The 18280-nt window shown below is 51.1% G+C and overlaps 1 protein-coding gene across 1 annotated transcript; it reads left to right on the top strand.

Annotated features, from left to right (window-relative positions):
• Positions 1 to 12043: 12043 nt before the first annotated feature.
• Positions 12044 to 15752, top strand: LOC119106281 (FK506-binding protein 2). Its single transcript, XM_037229895.1, has 4 exons — positions 12044 to 12412; positions 13485 to 13648; positions 14145 to 14341; positions 15019 to 15752. The coding sequence occupies exons 1-4, from the start codon at positions 12240 to 12242 to the stop codon at positions 15115 to 15117; spliced, it is 633 nt and encodes a 210-aa protein (XP_037085790.1). The 5' UTR covers positions 12044 to 12239; the 3' UTR covers positions 15118 to 15752.
• Positions 15753 to 18280: the final 2528 nt, after the last annotated feature.

The following is an 18280-nucleotide window of genomic DNA, read 5'->3' on the forward strand; positions in this document are numbered from 1 at the left end:
GACGCCATCTGCCTGAACCGCTGATTGGGCGGAATTCCACGACGCCGATGATAGGAACATGATGGTAAAAATATTCATGAAAACAACGATAATTTATGGAACGACGTCATGGATCACAACTGAAGAGCAAACCCTGTTCGCATGAAGCGTGCGAGTTGTCCCTGGCTGTATGACAACGCGTAGCTCCGAGCTCTTTTTTACCGACTGGGATACAGCAGGGGACACCTGGCTAGCTCCGAGCATCCCAGAGGCTCACACGGACTTCACACGGCTTCGGAACAGCGTTATGTGTGCTGTCATCGCTGCCAGACGTGGCTTCCTCTCTAGTGTGATGACTTCTGGTGGCCAGTTTGGCGTGCTTTCAGACGATTCGCCATGACGCCATCATCCAAGCGAGAAGATCGGTTAGAAGGGAAACCGGCTCTTGCTGACGAGTTTAACCATCATTTTGCGACGGTTGGGTCTGAATTGCCGCCACACTGACAGGGAGCACCGGGCAGTTACCCGAACTTCCAACTGCCTGTACGACCTCCTCCACTTTAGGCCCGCTACTTTCCCTGAACTATCTGTGTCTATCCGGGAAGTGAGCAGCTGGAGAGCAATGGGCGTGGGCGACGTACCGATGATAGCATAGCGCCGATGCTTCCATGTGATTGGTCCGCATCTCCTGTGGACCATCAACTGCTCCCTCGCAACTCAGGTATTCCCCGGCGCGTGGAAAATTGATTGCACGGTACCCGTCCTGGAGTCAGGTGAACCAACTGTACTTATTAACAAGAGATCCATATGGTGACTTTAAGGCTTAATGGCCCTATCTAAAATTCATGAAAACGTCGCTGGCAGCCAGCTGGACGCGTATCTCCATAGCGATAGCATGCTCTGCCCAGTTCAACATGCCTACCAACAAGGCCACTGTACTGAGGACGAGCTGCTGGACGCCGTCGGAGAGCTGCTGAAATACATTGACAGCGGAGAGATGTCTTCGCTGATAGCTGTCGTCCCATCTAAGGCTTTCGACGGCGTTGATCAAGTTCTGCTTATAGCAAAACTTCAGGGGGACAGTGTGAGCCCCGATTAGTTCACGAGTTACTTACGTGGTCAGAGGCAGGTGGTGGGCGGATGACTACCGGTAACACCCGGAGTTCCCCAGGGCTTCATAGTTAGTCCGCTATTATTTACGCTATTCATTAATGACTTGCCCAGTCACCTTTCATATGGGCGCCTCATCTCATATGCAGATGACACTCAGCTATTACAGCACGCTTCTCCTAACAAGCATAGCCTGGAAGCACTAAAACGTCATCTGGAAATATCCATTTGCGAACTTCAGGCTTGTTTCTGCGCAAACGCACTAAAAATGAACGGGTACAAAACCGGCTTTGTTCTGATAGGTTCAAAGCATAATTTTGCGACAAAAAACTGTGATTTTCACTTGACGATAGACGAAGGGGCTACCTCACCCTCCCGGCACATCAAATTTCTCGGTGTGACTGTAGACTCGCCGCTTTCGTGAGAGAACCATGTCATCAAAGTCGTGCGAAAATGCAACGGAATTCTCATCCCGCTGTACCACTTCAGGCGTTAACTATGCAACTGCTGTTCTCAAAATCACTATCGAAGCCTACGTTTTCCCGCATATATCTTACTGTCTATGCGCATTGGGTGGAACGATTAAGTGTCAGGTGCAGAGATGTCAAAAAGTTGGATATTTTGCTGTCAGGATTATCTGTGGCATGAAACGCAGCTGGTTATAACACCGACTCTGGAATCTCTAGGCTGTCTCCCCGGATCGATGACTTGGTGAAAGAAAGGGACGCGCTGAAAGTATTCAAAGCCCTAAGATGCAAATAATGGCCCCCAGCTGTCCAATCTTTTTTCAAGCCATGTTCCTCTCTTTCACTGAGGGAAACGCGCTCCTCCATGTCAATGTCTCCCCACCTGCCCAGGTACCGATTGGAGCCCACCAGGCAAGCCTTTCCTTATGGTGCCGCGGCAACTTGGAACCGCCTGCCTCCGACCACCACTATTTTCTTTTATCTCTGAGTGATCCAAGATTCGCATTTCAAAGCACAAATGTTTGGTCGTGTGCTTTAGTTTTGAGCCGATGCTGGTTACCTGTGTGAATGTACGCCACATGCACGCCGTGCGCGATTTTTACATGTCAATGCGGATTCCATGTATTTTCAAATTATTTTCATTTATATTTGCGTGTGTACACTGTATTTGGCATATTCCGCTTTTAATCAAGCACAATCATCGGATTCACCGATGACTTCGTACACATTTTATAACATCGTATTGTATGGATAGTATTTGGTCGTCCCGTACTTTGTCGTATCGGATTGTACAGTACCAGATGTTATAAGCTTTTTCGTAGTCTCGTATTTTACAGCAGTTTCATAGCCTCGTCTTTATAGTGTTTTGCTGTGATGAATCGTAACAAGTGAGTGAGTGCTGTAACGAACCAAACCTAGCATGTGGCGTAACGAGCAGAAGATGATGGCTCTTTGATGGCTTTCGAGCAAAAAATGCAACTGAATACCTCATTCAGCGTTGCCCTGTTTGACCAGCTGTCAACTGAAATTTTCATGTCAGTCGTGCCAAACAATGCCTTTGTTTTGGCACTCGTACCCAGTGCTGCAACTTTCCGGCGGCATTTTTTTCTCCTACGTAAAGCAGCGACAAACAGCATGCTAGCCGCCGACAAACAGATAGTAGCTATTAAACCTGGTGGAAAATTACACTCTATTTTGCACGAACTTCCTTGATATCCGGCTGGGCCCAAAAACACTGGCGCGATGAAGTTAAATTAAAATATGCATACCGTCGAACTGTGCGGATGCAGTAATTTTTCTCGGTGATACCGCAGAGGCATCTATTGGGAAACTAGTAACAACTGTGGTTCTTAACATGTGCGCTTGGCGAAGCCTGTGAGAGAAGCGTGAATTTGCACTTGATTAGCACGAAGTGATCGGAGATTTCTGTGATCTCGATGGGGAGTAATTGTGAAAGCCTTCGTCCTCAATGATGATCAGATGCATGATGAATGCCTGTCTCAGCTATGAAAGCAATAATTAGGCAGCTGACTGAGAATTGCAACAGTTATTTTAGGCGGTATGTTTTCAGCTTCTTGTATCCACACATGGGAGTGAGACCTCGCCTTCATTTGCAAAGGCGTAGCTTCGCAAAGTGATGTGGGGGTGGAACGGTGAGAAACAAATCTTTTCCAACTGTGCTAACAGACCGTGTTGTTCAGATCATGCCCACTTTCTTCTAAAGTTGCGGGAGAAGTGGTCTAGAGCCTGAGATCGGCGGTGGGAGGGCGAAACCCCGGTCAATCAACTGAATAGACACTTCTCTAGTTCTGCTGTGGTTCCAGTTGAAGTTCTAATGGTTCTACACCGCTGATCATCTCCATCTTGTGGCGTCCACGCTGGTCATCCTGAGTATCGAAATCCGGGGATCGCCTCTCTTGTTGGTGGGAACATGTCCCTATACCAATTAATCGCATAGAGACATGATTATTCAGTCCGGACCGGTTTCTTTCCATCTTGCTTGGTCCCGGATGGGCTCATTGCGCTCTATCCAGCGCCGTCCGGTTTCTGTCCGTCTCGCCCGGTGGTGTCCGACATCATCTGATCCCGTGCGGTTTGGTTCGATCACTTCCAAACCCATTTAGTCCCATCCGGCTCGTCAGGTACGTCCGGTGTCTCCGGTGCCGTCTGGTCCCGTCTTGTCTCGAAAAATCTCATCCGGTTCCATTCGGCACCATTCGATAGCGCCCGATCCCACTCGGCTCTGTTCAGCTCCTTCTTATCTCTCCCGCTGTCGTCCGGTCCCGTCCGGTCCCGCTCGGCTCTGTTCAGCTCCTTCTTATCCCTCCCGCTGTCATCCGGTCCCGTCCGGTCCTGCTCGGCTCTGTTCAGCTCCTTCTTATCCCGCCTGCCGTCGTCCGGTCCCGTCCGGTCCTGCTCGGCTCCGTTCAGCTCCTTTTTATCCCGCTTGCTGTCGTCCGGTTCCGTCCGGCCCTGTGCGGAGCTATTGCCAGGCTGGCGGCGATTTTGATTTTGTGAGGTCACAATCACTGATGATGTGTGTACACTTCATTTTTGTTTAATTATCTGCTCATTCGGACCACAGATTTGGCAAGCTGGCCGCTCGACATCTGTGAGGTAAAACGTGCTTGCCGCCATGATGATGCGCATGGAGAGAAATGAAGGAATGGGAAATGTTCAAAAATGTGCAGCGTATCTGTTGATATCAATATTGTTTGGGCTTCATCCAAGATTCTGATGGTTAAGACTTTGTTAGGAAGTGCGAGACCTGCGCCGGCGATACCCAACCAACACCCCACGGCGCGGCACTCAGAGGCCTGGGGATAGATGGCGCCACTTATCGGACGGTGGCGCCCTCGTCAGACAGCGAGCCAAAGGTCGAAAAACATGCTGGACTTTCTCCCAACTGGCCTGTTCGGGCCCGCAGCCTGTCTCCCCAGCCCATTCAAGAAAACAGGCTCTTAAGATTAACTTCTGAGCATTTTTAGAGCTGTTTTCTATACACATTACTCAAAAGCTGTATTCCTACAAATTCAAGGTACCACAAACGCTGTGTTTCGGGGCGCGCTTAACTACTGAGATTTCTTCTACGTGAAAGAAGCAGTTGTAACGGTGCATGCCCTTTCTAATCTGGGATGAGTTCGTTTCGTAAACAGGAGTTGGACACCGAAAACACCACAGGCGATAGGTTCACTGATATTTATGCTGCTTTGCTACCTACTGCAAATGTCATACACAGCCCATGATGCGTGCAAAGCTGGGGCGTGTTGTAAATACAGCTAGCTAAAGAAAAACGGAGTTCCCTTACAGCAATAACATACATTTTTGACCTCGAAGACAATAATGAATCTTCCCAAAAATTGGTTACTCACCAGTTTATGACGTCCATGCCTTTCATCTTCCATCCTTCACCAAAACTGCAATTTCCATCAAAACACGGCTGGAGCCATGTTTGTTGACTGTGGGCCTTTTGAGGTTTTTTCCGCATACCCTCGAAGAGACACCCGTCATATCCACACTCCACTTCTTGGCGCAATGGATATGACAACCTGGGCTCATGCGTCTGGGCCTTCCACGAGCACGACGCGCGGCTGAGAAAGCCTGTTCCTTATCGTCAATCAACAAACAAGCGCGGTTGGAAAAGATCTTCCATCTTGCAATCTGATGCCCCTCCCAAACGCTCCGACTTCCCGGCAAAGCCCGCCGCACAATGGCACGCACACCTCACACGTGCGCGCACACGGAGTTTTAGCATGAGCGCATTGTGAGTGAGAGCTAAGGGTTGCGGGAGACGCTATGACGAGACCAATTGCCATATTTTACGCTTTTCATCTAGTTGTGTGCAGCATCGTGACAACAATAAGTCTTTGTTCCTTGTGTAGACAATAACGACTTGTTGGACACTTTTATAGCCTTTTCGTTTGTCAAAGGTCATTTGTGTTAAGCTGACATCATAAGATGTGATATCGTGGCATTACTCTCTCCGAAAAAAGGAAATCGTGGGCACAATTCGTATGGGTAGCAATCCATTCAAGCACCATTGAAATTCGACCATTTGGCTTTAAGCCCCTTGCAACCCCTGCTACTGCCCCGTACGCGCGTCTCCGGTCCCGTTCCCTTACAGCCTTCACCATGCCGAGGGGAGGGGACAGAGGGGGAGCGGGGCAGGGGCGGCGGAACGTGCGCGGGGACCGGACCGTCCGGCTGTTTCCGCAGGGGAGAGGACAGAGGGGGAGCGGGGCAGGGGCGGCGGAACGTGCGCGGGGACCGGACCGTCCGGCTGTTTCCGCAGGGGAGAGGACAGAGGGGGAGCGGGGCAGGGGCGGCGGAACGTGCGCGGGGACTGGACCGTCCGGCTGTTTCCGCAGGGGAGAGGACAGAGGGGGGAGCGGGGCAGGGGCGGCGGAACGTGCGCGGGGACTGGACCGTCCGGCTGTTTCCGCAGGGGAGAGGAGGAACGCATGCGGAAAGGCGCGGGCACGGGCATGGGAATGCACTGGGCGATCGGGTCGGGGCGCTCCGTCCCCATGTTAGCCAAGGGGCTGAGGGCTCCGCCAGGGCCGCGGGGAGGAGAAAGCGCTTTTTCAACACGCTCCTCTGTCTCCTTGGACTTTTTGCGGCGTCCCAAAATGGCTCCAACTGGTGTTGCCAGGTAAACAAGTTTTTCGACCTCCGCAGCGGGCGCCCGGCGCGATCTGCGTTCACGTCTTACGGTCTTCTCGGCCGGCGCTCTCTGGCGACTCAGCCTGACCGGCCTGTCCGACGACCAAGTCCATTGTCGCCCGTCCTGTAACGTCGAGGACCGAATCTCCATGCGGACCGAACATTCCGCCCCCAGCGGCTCACAAGGCCTGGCGCACACTACGTCGGAAGAGAACGGGCTGTGTCCTGGCCTCTCCCGAGGCGTTGTACACCGACGGAAAGACCCAGTTACCGCTGTGCGTAACATAAGCGTAGACGTCCCAGGCTGCCCAAACTGATCCCAGTTCATGTCGTGAGTTACGCCTGTTCATGTCGTTATGCTTGGGTCAAATTAGAGACAACAAGAACAGTCGACCGTCGCTTAGTTAAAAAATGAACGAAACCGTGTGCTCGAGTCGCACCACCACAAAAAAAACGTTCATCTGCATAAGAGCAGGACTGACCCCCTCTCAGTTCTGGTCATAGCCAAGCCGTACTGCTCGGCCGTGCTCCGCGCTTATCACTCTTCGCAGCCACTACCATTGCTGCACGACTCGTCCCTCGTTAAACGAGCAGCCGGATACCAATCTACAAAGGGATTTATCAGTCTGGCTGAAGTTTTGAGAGCTGAATCAAGCAGCAAATTAAAGAGGAAAATAAACGTAATTGTTAGCAGCACCCGCGCTGTGAGCTAGACATGGTTTGGCTACGAATTTTGCCGTTGCTAATGAACGGAAAAATTAGGGAAACGAGGAGCAGGCAAGCCGATGAGCCGCCAGTAGACTAACGTTCAAGCCAAAAAACTTGTCTTGGAATGCGGGCGCGGCCCGTACGCCGGGCCCAGTCGCGACGCATGGCCGGTGGCGGCCGTAATGGAACAATCTGAACCCTAATGGCCGCCTCCAACGGCTCAACCAAGATAGCCCCGGCGTAGGCTGATGAACAGGGCGTCGCACGGAAGCGTATGACACCAGCCTCGATCACCATGTCCAGCCACGCCGGGCGCGAGTGTTCCGTCGCCGCCGGATCAAATCACATCTGGCCTTGCATTAACGTCACATGATTCAAACGCAGCTTGTCTTCGGTGTTTCCAGTCGTTCACACATAGCCACATGTCAGCCTACCGGGCCAGACTTTCCCTCGCCACCCTCTTTACAGCCGCAGCCGGGTCCAGCTCCAGAACCGCGTGACGTATCGCCACCCCCACCCCCCACCTCATTCTTTAACAGGGATCACACCTCTCGCTCCGAAACGCCGTGCCAGACTTTTGAGGGTTGCATGACCCCCGTGCTCCCCCCCCCCCCCCTTCACCAATTACGCAGGAGGGAAAAGTTTGCCGTACGCCGCGCCCGCCCGGTGGGGAGGGGTCAAGGGACATCTTCGCAGCGTACAGCAGTCCATGGTCCGGTAAGGAGAGGGGACGATGGCCCGTGGACTCACGTCGTGCGTGTTGCCGTCTGCGTCTGGTTGATCGCAGAGCCAGCGATCATCGCTAGGTGATCAGCGTCAGGGCCGTCCCGCTTCCCTGGGGCTCCTGCTGGACTTCTCCACCTCCCTCTCCTTAGGTTAGACTCTTTTCACCATGGTATATTTTTCGTGCTTTCTTCTGCGCCGGGTCAGCTCTCTTCTAGGCCCACCCTCGTTTTTCCGCATGGTCCAATTATTTGGCCGGAACGTTCCCTCCGTCCAATGTGTTGCGGGTCCAGCCTGCCCTCCTTCGAGGGCTCGGTTCCCAATTTGCACCGGGCCCAGACCTGGGGCGTCGCATCGCCGGCGGCGCTGCAAGGCCCGCCCGCTCTTGCCGCGGGCGGGTTCTGCGCGTCCCCCTCTGACTCAGTTCCCGCTTGGCGCCGCCGCGGCGGGACCTCGGGAGAAGGGGAGGGGGAGGAGAGGGTATGAGGCAGCCACGCTGTTTTGATCTTGGACCGCCGATGGGGTGCCGCGCGTCCATCCATCTTGTCTGACCGACCGGTGACAGATGTCCCCTTTTGGGGTGGCGGTCCGAAACGGAAAAACACGCCGTTGCCCTGTCAAGCTCCGCAGGGGTGGCCGATTACTGCGCCGGGTCAGCTTCAGGTGCGGCTCTTATGCCGCCGACCGGCTCAGGGTTCCCTGAACAGCAGGGCTTCAGGCGCCCCTGCTGTCGCGGGGCGATAAGACGCGTGTTTTCGCGGGTCTGCGTTGACTTCTCAGACTCCTTTTTTGCCCAATGGTCCTGTTTTGTTCGGATGGGAGCTCCTGGCCACGGCCGGCTCGCTTGCTGCCCCACGCCCCGTCGGGTAGCTTCACGGATTTCAGCCTGAGCGTGTTTTGCCAAAAATTGGTCACCGAAAGGGGTATTCTCTGTTTTGTTTTTAGCGTTTCACATGTGCTCATTATATCCCAAACGAATAGGGTGGGTGGACTCCACGACAAAGACTACGTCCTTCCCATGTTTTTCACACAGTTTTCGTGAAAAAAACACCTGCGGGACGCTAAAAACAAAACAGAGAATACTACTTTGAGCAACCTTTTTTTGGACAAAGCACACTCAGGCTGAAATCCAGGGAGGCACTGACCACATTCCCTTTTAGAGCTCAAAGTCATCTACAGAGCACAAAACCATCCAGGTAGGAAAATAAGTAAATCCATTCATAAAAAGTCGGCATCCAGACATTAGCATACAGGGCTCATTATGTCCGATTATGCGAGTGTGAATAGGGTTTTGGTGTGTGATGTGTGCTAATTTAAAGTTGTCTGCTTGCATAATTGATGCCTGGTGCGTAATGCATGATGCCTGTTTCATATAAATTGCTTACATGCATTAGTGATGCATAATGGAGGATGCCTGCCTGCTTTAAGCTGCTTACATGCACGAATGATGTGTGATACATGATACCTGTTTACTTAAATTCGTTTGCATGTGCGTGTGTTTTTCGCATATCTTAGCTCTTCGTTGGATTAACACTGCATCGTAGTAATGAACGGCAACTACTCCCTGCATAATCCCCCGTGTGCTATTGACCTACAAAAACTGTGACTTGCTGTTAAAAGCCCTGACAAATTGTCGATCTGGATATCCTGAGATGGAATTCGTCCACCCTCTGACGCGGTGGCCCTCTGACCCGGGCAGTGGCCCCTGATCGAGACAGTGACCTTTCTTGGCGCAAAAAGATCCCTCATGGTTGCAGGCAGTTAAATAACTGGCGCAGATGCTTAATTTCGGCTTAGCGGACCCTGGCTGAAATATGGTGGATGCACGGGGGGTGCAGCAGGAGGGTAGCGCGCCATAGTTGGCGGTTAACCACCCCCTCGGCGGGCGTTGGGGCAAGAGTATGTTTTTGCCCCCACAATTTGTGGTAGACCTTTTTCCCAAACTAAAGGCATCGTAGCTACCCTTAGTTCACCAAAGCTCAGATCAAAGAAGCACCATAAACGAGCTACAGATAAATAATTCGGGGTCAGAAGACCTTCTTCTAGATCAAGAAGCCCATCTCCTAGATCATAATGCCACCTTTACGACAAGTTAGTCCACGTTCCAGATAAGCAGGCCCATTTTTCCAGGGAAGCCTCTTTACTGGCTTGAGAGACCCCGTTACAAACAAGGAGGGCCTTGTTTCTGGTTACGAAGTACCCTCTACATGTATTCAGAAAGCCCCTTTCATGCCTTAAATTGTCACGGTTCCGGGTCGGAATGTTCCGTTTTTGGACAGCGGGGGCCCTCACTGGTTAATCAGTAGGCCCCTTTCCGGATTTTTGGATTGCTGATGTTTACTTACTTGGATATGATACATATAGCAAGTTTATAAGAGGGCACCCGCCCTCGACGCCCTTTCCCTTCAATACCACACTGCACATGAGGTCCTCTTGTGAGGACACCTGATTTTGCCCAGGAGACACCTGGAAAACTCTGCCCCTCCCAACTCAAAATCCGCGGCACCGACGCCTCTGGGTAGAGGCCCCCATTCGGCACCGGGTACCCTGGCTGACAAAGCCAGGGCGTCATTGCCGACACTAATCGTGAGTTCTCACGGCTGTTTTCATTGTCAGAGGGTCCCAACTAACGCAAGAGGTCCTCTGGCATCGGCGCCCGTCCCTGCCCCTTTTCAGCAGATGTTGTGGGACCGGCACTATGGGCCGGATCCTTGATTTGACCTACAGCCATACTCTCAGGCCCACCCATCGCGTGCTTGATCAGTGGTCCCGAGCGCCCCTTCGGGCCCCATTCAGGCTCCTTCGATCACTGCCCCTGGCCCACCCGGGACCCCTTGCCATCACTGGATGCCTGTTAGGTAGGGACTGTGCGACCCCGACCGGCAACGGAGGCTTCTTATGGACTCAGTGGCTGCCAATGTAAATCACGGGTTCCGGCATTGCCCCTGCTTAATAAATGGGTCCTCAGGCCGAGGCCAACACGGAGCAGACCGGGTGTCAATTTTTGTAAATAATGCAGTGGGCGAACCGAAGGCTCGACAACCTACCCCCCCCCCCTCCACCATTTATTCTCACCGGAATCAGGCCATCTTACTTTGGTGAGACGCAATATAAGTTTTTAGTCTTTGTATAATTTATAAAAGTCCTTAATTTAAGCAGAATAGAAGTCATGCCGGGTTGGATCCAGGGAGCAGGTACTAGGCGCACGCGTCTCTTCTGATCGGCACGTGAAAGCGCCCCTTTAGAGGCCACCTTAGGACGCCGATGACGCTCTTCTATGGCGTTCATGGGAGGCGGCACGTATTTCGGTTGTGGAGGACGGGGGCGGGGTTAGCCATGAAGGATTTGGTCATCCCCATATTCCAAAGCTTTTCACTTTAACCTCTCAAACCATTGGAAGTCTTATTGCGCTAGGTATGTGAAGTTTGTTGCTTCGTTCAGCCACTCAGCTGTTTCTGTTTGTATTTTGTGGCGAGCGCATCCATGACTTTTTGCCATGAGAGTGGAACGAGACGTCACTACGCAGAAACGTCAAAGAAGATAGTCTTTGTGTTATGATCATCTTTTACCCACGTGTTTTGTATTATTCCAACCAAAAACGTTGTGGGGGCAAGCCAACATTGGGGGGAGGAGGCAACTCAACATGGGGGGGGGGGAACTCGACATGGGCGGCAGGGCCCTCACAAAACAATACAAATCGACACCCGTGGGGCAGACTATTCGGTGCTGGTGACGCCTGATCGAGATAGAGGCCCTCATCGACTCAGGGGTCCAATCGGCGCAGAGAGCCCTTTAACTGCCAATCAAGGGCCTAGTTCTGCGGTCCGGAGACCCCTAACGCGACCTTCGGCCATCGTGACCTCAAATCAGGCTGCTGGTCGTCGATCCCAAGGAGCCGTTCCGGCCGCTAGGGCACCCCCCCCCCCCCCCCTATAGCCCTTACCCGTGCCTCTAGATGAAACCGACATTTGGCGAGTACCTTTTAGATACCCATTCCATCTGTTCTCTACCATAACACCAACTGCAAGGCTACGGCCGGCCCCCGCTTCCACGCTCCGGGGATCATTGACATGTGACGAATGCTTCGTCATGAGTTCCTTGGTGGTTCTTAGCTTAATTTCAATGCATACTATATTATATTTTATTACATACTTCATTTTTGATATATATAGTTTACACTTCTAGAAAAAAAAGCGAGTGATATGCTTTGAAACTAGACTTGTTGAATAAGCTAGTTCATAAATAATATTTTTCGAGGTAATTGTGATATATGTACTTTCAATAGCAGCATGTTGAAAATAGAAACGGTAGTAAACTAGAAATAAACCACATCTGGTAATAACACGACTGTTGTCGTGGCAACGGCGTCAGCGGCTTCCAGCATTGCGCTCAGTTCTGCGGCGTTTCCTCGAAGGGGTGGTACGGTTGGTGCGGCCGTGTGCGGTTGTACAGCTGGGGGTTGCATTGTGCCAGAGCTTTGTTTTAAATTATTAGTTTTACTTCAAGTTGTGTGTGTGAGCATTGCTGCTCCTTGCTTCCAACACAAACTTCCGGACAGCGCTTCCAGAACGAAATTATTCAAGTTTCAGTATGAAGACTATTATTTGCCTCTTTGCTGCCCTGGTCTGTGTTTGTGCTGAGGATGAACTTAAAGTGGAGAATGTTTTCAAGCCTGAAGAATGTGAGAAACTAACAAAGAATGGGGACATGCTGTCAATGCACTACACTGGAACACTTGCAGATGGAACAAAATTTGATTCCAGGTGAGTGTCGTGTTGCCCGACCATCCGGCACGATCCAGGACACTGGATGGGTTTTGGTTTGTTTTCTTTTGTGGGGGTGGAGGCCACCATCATTGCTGTGGACCTGCAAGATTGATTTCGGCCCACCCAATATTTTGCTGGGGTGCCACAAAACTTGAATAAAATTCTCAGTGCTATTCCAAATTTGCTTCCTTTTTACTTTCATTGAGAATTATTTGGTTGCAAGGATGGATCTGCTACTGGAATGGCAGACTATTTTGTATGTTTATTTATATATTTACTGAAAATTTGTTGTCAACATGATACAGGCTGAATCTAATGAGAAGCCCATCTGTGGGGCATTGCTGGCCCCTGGGTTGAACCCTCTGCAAAATGTTGAATCAAATTAGTTTACCCAATGTCCTTCATGTATGGAACATTTTGGAAACTTGCGCTTGTGCAGGTGTGGTGAACTGTATCTTTTATGTGATCAGTGCACTATTAGAAGAATGCTGTCTTCCTTTGTGGCTTACCATAAGCATCATCCTCATCAATCTTTTGTCCCTGCATTGTTCGGAAATGGATACAAAAGTAAAATTGTAGTTGTACCCAATGACTGATAATCATGTAAACAAAGCAAATGCATCTACAATTTGAAGTAGGAACATGATTTAATTATTACCAGTGCATGTGACCATCTAACCAGCTTAAACTGCATATGTTTTAATATTGCTTATGGGTGGTTCATGAGTCCCAGCCTGTCCACTGTGAGTTAAAATGATGCTGATAATTTAGTGGTGATAAAGATAAGAAAAATGAATGATGAGAAATTATTAACTTCATCACTGGGGATTGATTAATCCAATGGAAAATCAAAATATATATGGGTGTAAATTGTGACCTTTTGTATTTAAACATGTTTGTGTGCACTCACAGATGGAATATTGGAGTTGTCAGTATAAGTCCAATGTGACAGAAGTGGAGCTATTGTGAAATATTGTCAAATAAGTTAGGATGAGGGCAAGTCTGGCTCTCACACATTAAGACACATGCAAACCAAGTATGTATGTTGACCACATGGTTCTGCTTGCAGCCTGGACCGGAATCAGCCATTCAACTTCCAGCTGGGCGTGGGCCAGGTGATCAAGGGCTGGGACCAGGGCCTGACCGACATGTGCGTTGGAGAGAAGCGCAAGCTGGTCGTTCCGCCCAGCCTGGGCTACGGCGAGCAGGGCGCCGGCGAGGTTATCCCGGGAGGTGAGTCAGGGGGCACGGGCAGAGCGCTTGCTTACGTTCTTCCCTGTTCTAGCGCCATGTGTGGGAGATACTTGGGTCACCGACTTATATGGTGCTGGGGGCGAGCTGTCCTGATTTAGTGATGTGATCATTGGGTGTTTGTGCTGCCCACCTCATTGGTGCATGTGGCACGGTCTCCCAATTCGGAAGTGTGTGCGTATATGTGTGATCCGTGGAGTAATGACATTGACATCGGCATTGGCATAGGCATAGGCTTTGGTCGTCAGGGTAATAATTGGGCCGTGGCATTGCGCCCCATGTCTCTCGTGTGTGAAGCCTACTCTGTGCAGGGCTCAGGGGATGTCAAACCTCATGCCCTCTCCCGACTGTGTGCCTGTTTGACTCGGTTCGACGCGCAGGAGCCATTGTTAGGTGACCACGCGGCCGGAAACCTGACGCCTGCCGGCCTGCTGCTGACAGCAGCCTCGCTGACCCGGTGCTATTTGACCTATCGCAGGTGCCACGCTGAACTTTGACGTTGAGCTGCTGTCGATCAACGAGGCGCCGCCGCCACAGAACGTGTTCAAGATGGTGGACACGGACGGCGACCAGCAGATCAGCCGCGAGGAGATCCAGACTTACCTGTCGCAGCAGCTGGAGCAGCAGAAGGGCGAGATGCCCGAAGGCCAGATGGACGAGATGCTGCAGAACCAGGTGCGCGCCGGCTGGCGAGCGCGTTGTGGTCGCCCGTTTGGAGTTGACTCGCCCTGGTTTGGGTGGTCTCTGGGTGTTTAAATGATGCTAGGGGATATGAAGGTTAGTTTCTAACCAGTCACCATACTGTTTGCGGCAGTGGGCCAAGTACATGTGTTTTTGTATTCAGTATGGCGGCGCAATGGATCTTTTTGTTTTGTGACCTACTTCACCGCGGCATTGTCCAGGAAAACCCCGACAAACCGGTCAGAAAGCTTAGTTGTTGGTTGGAGTGCAGATTGCTTAGACCAGCGCAGGAGTTTGGCACCAGGTGCTGTTGACAGGCGACTAACGTCCAGAGAGAGAGGGTTTAGTGACCACCATATTTTACTGGATCCTTGGTCACATGGACGAACGTAAGGCGTCACTGAGACTGTAACCGGGATCAGTTGCGACATATGGTTGCCCGGACCTGAGAGGGAAAGTGTAACACTCCACGTGTCATGGCCACTCTTTTGGATGCGATAGTCCGGGGGTCAAACGGCTCTCCCTGTGCCTGAATGGGAGCTGCACCTGCCTGCGGGCTGCGTGCTTCGCTAGCGTGGCTGGGGACCGTCCCGCCGACATAGCGAGTTCGTGGTCCGAACAGTCGAGATCCAGCATCAGCCTGTGGACTAACGACGTCCGTCCGTTTACAGGATAAGCTGATCGAGGAGATTTTCCAGCACGAGGACGCCGACAAGGACGGGTTCATCTCGCATGAGGAGTTCTCGGGCCCGAAACACGACGAGCTTTAACGCGCGCGCCGGGTGGTAGTTAGCTGGTGGGAGGGGTAGGGGAGGGGAGGGGGGACAAGAGGCTTCGGCCGCGGTGGGCCTGTTGAAATTTTATGCGTGAATGTATACGCATGGATAGAATCGGAACCCGGGTCAAGGAGATGGAAGAGTGGTCTGTTTTATTTGGTAAACGACGAAATGTTCCGTGTGCAGTGTTTAGGCTGCGCAGTTGTTGGCGAATGGGTTCAGACGGAAGGGTGGTCGTGATGCCTTTTTATTTTGAATGGCTTTTGTAAAAATCGTGCGTTGTGATTGTAGGCCGTGATCTGGTGTCAAGGCGCTGAAAGCATGAGGGTGACGTTTCACCGCTGCAATCGCATGGTGTCTGAAGGTGCTGCGTCTATCTGTGTCGGATATTTTTGAAGCATTCACTTGTACTCTGTGTAGACTGTACAGATAAGGTGGTGTCGTTTACATCAGGGTCAATATAAACATTGCCTCGTTAAAGTGCGGTAGTCATCTGGTGATTTTCAAAAGCTTGTGCTCAAGCGTTTTCCGTCATTTTGTATCTATCTTGGACGCACAGTTAGCCAGAAACGACTTTCATAGCTGTGGCTGCTGATATACGGAAGAATAAATCCGCCCTGTCTTCAAAATTTTTTATTCAGATTGTTGAAATTAGGAATGTGATAATATGCCTGTCTCTAAACTAGAGATTAAGCATTGGATATGTCTGCATGTTTGGATGGGTTGAATCAAGGCCACTAAGTCCTACTTAAATCCGGAATCGAAACGAGTCTGCGTGTGACAACACCGGTCACTGACGGTCGTTTAGCCACCCGTTCTTCAACGAAGCCGGCAGGGACCCAAGGCTTTACTGACACCGGCACACAAATCCCAGGCGGCCGTTCTGTCTGGACAGCGGGCCCGCCACCAACAGCGTGGCGACCCGCTCCATTTAAGTCCAAAGTCGTGAGTGGGCGACTTTCGTAAGGGCTGCTCGACGATGTAGTTTTCCGGCTGGCACGGTTACGTTGCAAACCAGTCCCCGGTATTTGCGGTCGTGGCGGTGCAGGAATTTCCCGTTTAATTCCGGGGCGTTTGGTGAGATTTGCTTGACTTTTCCCGTCGCGATAATCACGACTGCTGCACATATCTTGTGTGACCGAAAATCAGCAAATTTGGTGCGTCGACTTTGAGCAGGGTTGGAAAGTTACGTAAAATGTGATTCACCGTCAGCGACTCCTGGGACAGCGTTCAACCTCAGTCGGGGTTAGATGCGTGCTGGTCTCCGATGCGTTGGCTTGCCTGAGCTGGGACAGCGTGCAAGGCGAACATCTGAAGGCTGTTAATTGTTCCACGCCGAGCATATTTCAAATCGCAACTTTGCGGATGCCGTCTCAAAAGCAGGCATTGAGTGTTAAGCCACTTCGATTTTGTCGCTGATGCATGCAATCGTTTTTACTCGGCGTGCATACATGCTACACCTTTCTGCAAACGATCCTGTATTTTTGCCCTTGTCCGACTGGGGGAGACGTGGGTCATTGTGCTGATAATGACTGACTTTCAAGATGCAACGATATATTGGTCGAATAGAAATAGCAAGCAAATCATCGGGATACATTTTTAGATGGTTGCACTACGTACGGCAGGACTATCAATCTTACCAGAATATTATTTCAATTTCAAAGTTCGGCAATATGATGTACTAGCTGCGACCCCAGCGATGCCCGGGTGATGGAAGAGGGACTGTGGAGCAGGGATTTCATGTAATTATGTTCGGTTTATGTTCCAAATCAATCTTTCGTCGTTGGTGTACGTATTTGCATTTCATAGCTGGAAACATTCCAATGAAATTTCCAGCTGCAGATCACTCGTGTTAATGGAGTATATGTTCGCAAAAATACGTTTCCACCAGTGTTCACCTTTGCACCATATTTCGACCTTACCCCCCATTGCCCTTGCCAGGGGTTCATATAATCAGCAACGAAGTGTTTTTGCCCGAGGATGACCTGCTCGCTGAGCCAGGCAGGGTCTTGGCACCATTCTTCCAGGTCGGTAGGACCTGTCGACCGGCGAAATCTGCGGTTTCAGCGGAGGGAACCTTCAGCTAGCTGTCCGCGCTGGACCGAGCCATTGCCAACTTACAAGGAGTTGGTTGGTTAACTGGCTGTCACATAAGTCCTGAGAACCTGCAAAACGAAAGATATGGACGTTCTTTTACGGCCTTGTGCATAGCATGAGCAAAAGCTATCTAGTCTACGGAATCTCATATCCTTCTCGCAAATGGCAGCATACAATCGAACGATCGGTACGCGGATGCCGAAATCCTTCACTGCCCATGCACTTTAGGTGACGCGAAGCCGACCGTTGCCGACGCTCTCCTCATAGGGCGATTTTTATCGCGTTGCATCGCGTATGGTGTTTTGTTCCGGACTGGCATGTTGTATAAGCCTTCATTCCGTCACGTTGATTCCGAACATGTCAGGTTATGGGTCTCTGACGGATCTCGAGATATTAAGGGCCAACTGACAAGGTTTCCCATTTATTACGTAAGACTGATTTGAGATAAGCAATTTGCAGCACATAGCTTATTTTGTTAAAGCAATAGAACCGTAAGCTCTCCAGCCTGTAACAAGATTAGAAATTTTGCAGCCAGCCACCGCACTGCTGGCGGTGCTAGGCAACAGGCTGTCGTCGGTCCAACTAGCCCCCGCCTGATCCCCTGATGGTCTGTTGGTGCGGTGCGGAGACACGTGTGACTACGCGCGAGTCATGGCTCAATCAGGACGGCTGCATTATTGTAGCTCAAACTACGAGCTCTTACTATTTTGAATCGAGGGTAATCCTGCCGAGGCGAAAGGCTGTTTATCAAAACTAAACGTCAGGTGGTTGGCATGGGCTTCGGTGCGGACTGCGCCCAGGGGCGCAGCCAGCGTTGTCCTGGGGGTCTCTGTATCCCCTCGAAATATTTGGACGAGCCCGCCAGGCGTTTAAGTTATCTGGAAATCTATAACAGAAGTTGTTTTCTTGTCATGGTGCTGTGTCAATGTCGTAGGTGCAAGAACATTGTTGAAGTGAGTATGCTTTGATGCCTCACAGTGTTGTGTAGCACAAAAACCTTATTCCCCACGGGCTGTGAGATTTACGCTAAGCCGCGGGGGGACAGTTCTGCCTCCTCCCC

The sequence above is a fragment of the Pollicipes pollicipes genome, unplaced genomic scaffold (genome assembly GCF_011947565.3).
Source record: "Pollicipes pollicipes isolate AB1234 unplaced genomic scaffold, Ppol_2.1 Scaffold_6138;HRSCAF=7277_pilon_pilon_pilon, whole genome shotgun sequence".
NCBI lineage: Eukaryota > Metazoa > Arthropoda > Thecostraca > Pollicipedomorpha > Pollicipedidae > Pollicipes > Pollicipes pollicipes.